The sequence below is a fragment of the Carlito syrichta genome, unplaced genomic scaffold, assembly GCF_000164805.1.
Source record: "Carlito syrichta isolate Samal-C Ts95f unplaced genomic scaffold, Tarsius_syrichta-2.0.1 Scaffold287357, whole genome shotgun sequence".
Taxonomy (NCBI): Eukaryota; Metazoa; Chordata; class Mammalia; order Primates; family Tarsiidae; genus Carlito; species Carlito syrichta.
In genome coordinates this window covers 174,946-182,309 of record NW_007231453.1, presented here as the reverse complement: position 1 = coordinate 182,309, position 7,364 = coordinate 174,946, and the positions used below count along the sequence as shown (strand labels likewise).

The 7,364-nt window shown below is 37.7% G+C and overlaps 1 protein-coding gene across 2 annotated transcripts in view; it reads left to right on the top strand.

Annotated features, from left to right (window-relative positions):
- Nucleotides 1–862: 862 nt before the first annotated feature.
- CCDC152 (coiled-coil domain containing 152) overlaps nucleotides 863–7,364 on the top strand; it is a 38,306-nt gene continuing 31,804 nt past the window's right edge. For both annotated transcript variants that reach the window (XM_008052712.2, XM_021709814.1), the window contains exons 1-2: nucleotides 863–922; nucleotides 4,473–4,561. In XM_008052712.2, coding sequence (XP_008050903.2) covers nucleotides 898–922; nucleotides 4,473–4,561 — 114 coding nt within the window. In that variant the 5' untranslated portion in view covers nucleotides 863–897. The remainder of the gene's footprint in view (nucleotides 923–4,472; nucleotides 4,562–7,364) is intronic.

Genomic DNA, 7,364 nt, shown 5'->3' with positions numbered 1-7,364 from the left:
TATATGTTGTTATTAATTTTAAGAAAAGTTTATTTGAGCAATAGAATGAGGACTACATTACACGTTTTCTACTTTAATTTAGTTCTCTTGTCACTATGTTATCTTACCTTTTAGCTAACAAAGGATGGATCATAATATTACTGTTTATATTCTGCTTAATCAATTTTGTATTCCACAGAAAAATGAAATTAATAAAAAATAAAGTTTCCATCTTCCACTCAGAAAAAAAATCAGATAAGGTAAAGTTGGCAGTTATTGAATAACATTTAAAAATTACAATAATTAACATTTTTAAACACTTATTTTAAGCAAAGAACTTCATCAAACACCTTTACATGCTTCATGTCATTTAATCATCACAAAATCCTTAAGAGGTAGGCATTATTAATAAAGAAGCTGCAGCACATACATTTCAGAATCTGCCCGAGATCACCCAGGAATAAATAGAAGAGTTGGAGCTTGAATCCACACAAGAGCCCACGCCCTTAATCAGTAAGCTACAAAACTCTGCAGACGGGAAACCATATCTGTTAACTGACTCTGGCACTTTAAAAACCGACTTCATAAATAACAATAATAAGATATAGATGATTATTTATTCAATGGTGCTACCACACAAATCAAGACTTAACCAATGTGATTTATTCTTTGATTGGGAAAACAATTATTGGTCTAGTGTTGATTTATGTTCTAGAAACCACCTGAAAATACTTAAGAAGCAGTAGATGCCTGAGGGGAGCTGGGACCAAGTTGGTAAAGATTGCTGGCAGCTCCAGGACAGGGCACAGGTGGGGCCAAGAGAAGAGCCAGCGGGCCCATTTTTGAGGGATCTCGCTTCCCTGGGAGGGGACAGCAGTCAGGGGCGGACCAAGCACCGGAGGCCATAACCGGGAGACAATGGGGGAACCTGGAGCAACAGCAGGTACGCTCCAAACTCTTTATGAGGGCTCGAAATTCCCACTTTGTCCATGGAGATTCTCATTACACCTCCTTACAGTGTCCTGGGTCGGTACAGGGTTTTGTCTCAGCCTCTTCTCTCACACCTGCGGGTCCTCAGCCCCCACCCTGTTGGGCCCTTACCCGGATACGGTGCCGGACGCCTCAAGCTTCAGGACTGAGGATGAATTCACGAAGGATGGTGAGGAGGGAAGGGGCGATGACCCCAGGCTGCTTTGAACAAGCGACAAGACCTGACTGAGGGGGGGTCGGGGAGAGGGAAGGGTCCTGGACTCAAGTCAGTAGGAAAGAGTACCAAGAGGAATTAGGATGGTCACTCGCCAATGGGGATGGTTGAAGCTGGGCCTTGAAGATGAATCTCTGCTGCTCACTAAAGAATTTAACAAATTCTAAATCTCCAGCTTATCTCCTAATGCCAGCAGCCAAGAAGATCATATCCACAGAAGGGATCTTGACCTGAAAGAGGGGGCAATGAAGACACCCAGAAATAAATTGGCTGGTTCTGCCAGTGTGACAAAAGGGGTCCATGCAAGCAATAATAGCAAGTGGAATATTAGTGATAGTTTTGTTAGGAAAAACACTCTAAGGGTCTTATTAAAAAGGGCGAGGAGTTTAGAGAAAATCAAGCTCAAATTAAAATGCATGTAGTTCAAAAGCCAGATTCTGAGGCAAAATCCTGCTAAAACATTTTTTATTTAAAATGTTAGGTACTAGCCGGACTCGGTGGCTCAGCATGTAATCCCACGCCTTGGGAGGCTGAGGTGAGTGAATTGCCTGAGCCCGCGGGTTCGAGACCCGCCTGGGCAACTTGGCGAGACCTCATCTCTACTATAAATCAAAAATCAGCCAAGCATGGTAGCACGCGCCTGTAATTCCGGCTACTCGGAAGGCTGAGGCGGAAGGATCGCCGGAGCCCAGCAGGTCTAGGTTGCGGTGGCCGGGAGCGGCCATTGCACTCCAGTCTGGGCGACAGAGTGAGACTCCAACTCAAAAAAAAAAAAAAAAGTTAGGTACTACAAATAAAAAAATGTTGGGAATGGAGGGATTTTGCATTAACTACTTCAGATTGCCCCCATAGTTCTATTAAAGAATAGCAGTAATATCAAATAGTAATAATTTAAAATTTTACCTCAAAAAACATTTTACTATATTTCTCATGGGGGGCTATTACAATTATTTTTCTGCTGCAAGGATTAAGTTTTAATGATTTAAGATATTGTGCATATAGTTTTACTTTCATATGTAGTATAGAAAATAATAATTCAATAAACTGAAAATGTACAGCTAAAATTCCTCTTAGATTTAAAAATTAGCCGGGCTTGGTGGCTCAGCCATAATCCCGCACTTTGGGAGACTGAGGTGAGTGGATTGCCTGAGCCCGCGGGTTCGAGACCCGCCTGGGCAACTTGGCGAGACCTCATCTCTACAATAAATCAAAAAAGTAGCCGGTCGTGGTAGCGCTCACCTGTAATTCCAGCTATTCTGAAGGCTGAGGCGGAAGGATCGCCAGAGTCCAACAAGGCGAGGCTGCAGTGGTTGGGAGCGGCCACTGCACTCCAGTCTGGGCAACAGAGTGACTTCAACTCAAAAAAAAAAAAAAAGATTTAAAAATTGCCAGACGCAGTGGCTCACACCTTTAATTCCAGCAATTTGAGAAGCAGAGGTGATAGTATTGCCCAAGCTTAGGGGTTCGAAAATAGCCTGGGCAAGACCTTGTTTCTACAATAAATAAAAAAAATTAGCTGAGTATGGTGATGTGCGCCTGTAGTGCCAGCTACTTGGAAGGCTGAGGCTGAAGGATCGCTTGAGTCCAGAAGTTCAAGACTGTGGTAACCACTGCATACCAGTCTGGGTGACAGAGTGAGACTCTGACTAAAAAAAAAAAAAAAATTGTAATAATGTCATTTAATTGTTTAATTAATAATTAATATTTAATTATTAATTGCTAATGTAAGCATAAAAAAGAAAAAATGGAATTTCTTGATGAAATAACGTATTGTCAGGCAATGTCTGTTTTGGTATACATTTTAAAAAACAATAATATGTCCCCTACAGAATGGCATAATGGACTTTGAAGACTCAGAAGAGGAAGGATAGTGGGGGTAGGGATGAAATAAATCGCTATTAGTTACAATGCACACAGGTGGAGGTGAAGAGTACACTTAAAGCCCAGACTTCTTTGCCACTATATAGTGCATCCATGTAACCAAAAATTATTTGTACCCCTTAAAACCATTGAAATAAAAATTAAAAATAATAAGAAGCATAATATTCCCCAAGGTACTTTGAGTGATTACTTCAGTAATTTTACTTACTTTTTACTTTGGACTAATTGCCACACTATACATTGGCTCATACTCTTTCCTCAATCTAAAATGACTACATTTCAAAGTTGTATTTTCCTCTTCTTCTAAAAGTCCTAAGGCAAGTGTCTCTTACTTTAAAACTGTGTTAATTCTAATGCCTTCTAGACACCCTGTAACTCCCAAATGTAAATGCTGGCTACCTTGCAAAACTCAATTTATCCTGACTGAATGAGTTTATGTCTGGGATTCTGAGGAATTTCTTATTGTTGGTTTCATAGGATTTAAACTGAAAATCTTTTTCCTCACTTAAACAGCTGGCTATTTCCAAAGGTTAATCTTACACATAATTGCAAGATAATAGAAATTCAGAGATTGCTGTGAGCACATTAATTTCCATATGTTCTTTATTTATCAGTTTACCAAACAAAATATAAAAAATAAGCACACTGCCAGGAAATATTTGTGGCATGATAGTTAGACATATTTTTAGCATTTTAAATTAAGAATAGGCCGGGCTTGGTTGCTTAATTTGTAATCCCAGCACTTTGGGAGGCCAAGGCCAGTGGATGCCTAAGTCCTTGGATTTGAGACTAGCCCGGGCAACTTGGTGAGACCTTGTCTCTACTATAAATAAAAAATTAGCTGGGTGTGGTAGTGCGCACCTATAGTTCCAACTATTTGGAAGACTGAGGTAGAAGGATTACCGGATCCCAGTAGGTCAACTCTGGGGTGGCCATGAACGTGCTATTGCACTCTAGCCTGGGCAACGGAGTGAGACTCAAACTCAAAAAAAAAAAAAAAAAAATTAAGAATATACACTTAAAAGCCTTGCCTCATTTAATAATGCATCAGATTTTAAGTCCAGCCATACTGATGGCAAGGGGATGAACGTCAGACTGTCAATACTTGTTGGTTTGGGGTTTTTTTGGTATAATTGGGGTAAATTATATATGTGCACATGACATTGCACTAATTTTAGATTTGTTTAGAGAAAAAAATCTAAACAAATTGACTGGGGTGGAGGAGGTAAGAAGTGAAGACTGCATTTGACCATTGTTAATATTGGATATAACACTTATCTGAGTGCTATGGGGAAGTGTACTATTCTATGAGTAGAAGACAGAAAATTTAGTGTTCAAATTCTGCCCACTATTGTGCTTTAGTTCTTACATATTTATTTTAATACTATTTACTCTTTGACAGTTTCAGGCATGGATCACAACGGTGAAGGATGTATGAAAAATATCTGCAATGTGAATCTTGACAAACTTATAAATGACTTCTCACAGATAGAAAAGGTATGTAAAAATATCAAGCAAATATAATATATAAGGAAAAACAAAACAGATTTTGCCAATAGAAAAAGCTGGGAAGAAAGATAAATGTACCAAAAATGCTCAAGGTAAAGATAATAACAATATCTTTTACTATGCCTTTTTTCTCTCATTTTAAAAATCCACATTTAAAATATACTTGGCATTGGCTCATTTGTACTAGTACATCAAGATGTTTCTTGGGCAAGGGAACAAATAATTGATATACTTTTGCCAAAGTTAAAGAGAAAATACATATAATAGTCCCTCTTACCCGAGGTTCTGCCTTTTGCAGTTTCAGTTAGCTGAGGTCAACAGAACTCCAAAAATATTAATTGGAAAATTCCAGAAATATGTTTTAAATTATGTATCTGAGTACCACGAATAAATAGAAATCTTTTATATCTGACTCCATCACACTCAGGACATAAATCTTCCTTTTATCCAAGGTATCCATGCTATATGGCTGTTTGTCTGTTAGTCACTTAGTAGCCATCTTGGTTATTAAAAGGGTGAGTACAGTACTATGAGATATTTTGAGAGAGAAATACACTACACTTATATAACTTTTACTACAGTATACTCTTGAAATTGCTCTATCTTATTAGTTATTGTTACTCTCTTACTGTGCCTAATATTACAATAAGCACAATAATATAATAATAAATTAAACTTTATTATAAAATAGAGAAAAACATACTATGTATAAGGTTCAGTACTATCCATGATTTCAGGCATCCACTGGAGGTCTTGGAATGTGTCACCTGCAGATGAGCAAGACTACTGTACTTATGAATAAATGCCCAGATGTTTATAAAACTCAGAAATGGTTTTAGTAAGAATGTAAGTGGATGCATCCTTCAATCTATCATTTTGACTACTTTTAATTTTTTAGCCTTTCTATTCCATCTATTCCCTTTTCCTTCTTTTTTGCCTAAAAGCAAACCATTTAAAACTTCTCTCCCCAACTCTGGACAAATGGTAAATGAAACCCATACATGTATGTTAGTTTTTTTCCTCCTCCTCAGCTGGAAAGAGAAGTAGGAATAGCTGTTGAAAAAATGTAGGTGGTGGAGGCTTTGTTGAAGATAAGTTGGTAGAGAAATTGAGGTTTTGCTTCTGGAATCTCTATTCTGTTCCCTTGGTCTATATGCCTGTTCTTGTACCTATACCAGGCTGTTTTGATTATTGTAGCTTTATAATAGAGTTTAAAATCTGTAAGTGTGATACTTCCTGCTTTTTTTTTTTTTTTTTTTGCTGAGGATTGTTTTGGTGATTCATGGTTTTTTATGCTTCCATACGAATTTCTGTATTGTCATTTCCAGGACTGACAAGAATGCTACTGGTATTGCATTACATCTGCAAATTGCCTTGGGTAGAGTGGATACCCTAACAATGTTGATTCTTCCAATCCATGAGCATGGAATTTTTTTTTTCTATTGTGTCATCTTTGATTTCTTTGTGCTGTGTTTTATAATTTTCATTGTAAAAGTCTTTCACATCTCTGGTTAGGAAGATGCCAAGGTATTTGATTTTTTTTTTCTGGCTATTGTGAATGGGATTGTGCTTTTTATTTGGGTTTCTGTTTGTTTATTGTTGGTGGATAGAAATGCAACTGTCTTTTGCACATTGATTTTATGCCCTGAAACTTGCCAAATTCCTTTATCAGTACAAGGAGATTTTTGACAGATTCTCTTGAGTTTTCAAGGTATAGAATCATGTCATCAATGACTGGGGAGAGGAGAACCTATTCAGTAAATGGTGATGGGAAAACTGGATGACCACATACAGAAGATTAAAAAAAGACCCCTACCTATCACCATATACAAAATTAACTCTAAATGGATCAACGACCTAAATGTAAAACTTCAAACTATAAGAATCTTAGAAAATGCAGGAGACACCTTTATGGAAATTGGAACTGGCACCAATTCCTGATCAAAACCCCAAGTGCCCATGCCATAAGAGATAAGATAGACAAGTGGGACCTCATCAAGCTGACAAACTTCTGCAAAGCCAAAAAAACCATCAAGAGATCAGGGAGACAGCCTACAGAGTGGGAAAAAATATTTGTCAACTATATGTCCAAGAAAGGCCTAACATCTGGGATCTACAAGGAACTCAGACATGCTGAAAGAAGAAAAAAAAATAATACCATTACAAAGTGGGTAAAAGATATGAATAGACATTTCTCAAAAGAAGATATATGAGCAGCCAACAGATACATGAAAAAATGCTCAGCCTCAGTAGTCATCAAAGAAATTCAAATTAAAACTACACTGAGATACTTAACTCCAGTCAGGATGGCCATCATCAATAACTCAAAAGACAACAGAAGTTGGAGAGGATGCAGCAAAAAGGGAACAATTCTACATTGTTGGTGGTAGTGTAAACGAGTACAACCTCTGTGGAAAACAGTGTGGTGACTCCTAAAAGATCTAAAAATTGACCTTCCATACGGCCCCACAACCCCCTTACTGGGAACATACCTGGAAGAACTCAAATCATGCTATACAAAACATACCTGCACATATATGTTTTTATTGCAGCATTGTGCACAGTAGCAAAAGCATGGAACCAACCGTGCTGCCTATCAAAAGAGGACTGGTTTAAAAAATGTGGTACATATACATGATGGAATATTATGCAGTCATAAAGAACAAAATCATGAACTTGACAGCAACCTGAATGGATCTATAATACTGAGTGATATATCACAGAAACAAAGAACTGAGTATCACATGTTCTCACTCATAAGTGGACCTTGAACAATTATCATAATACTATA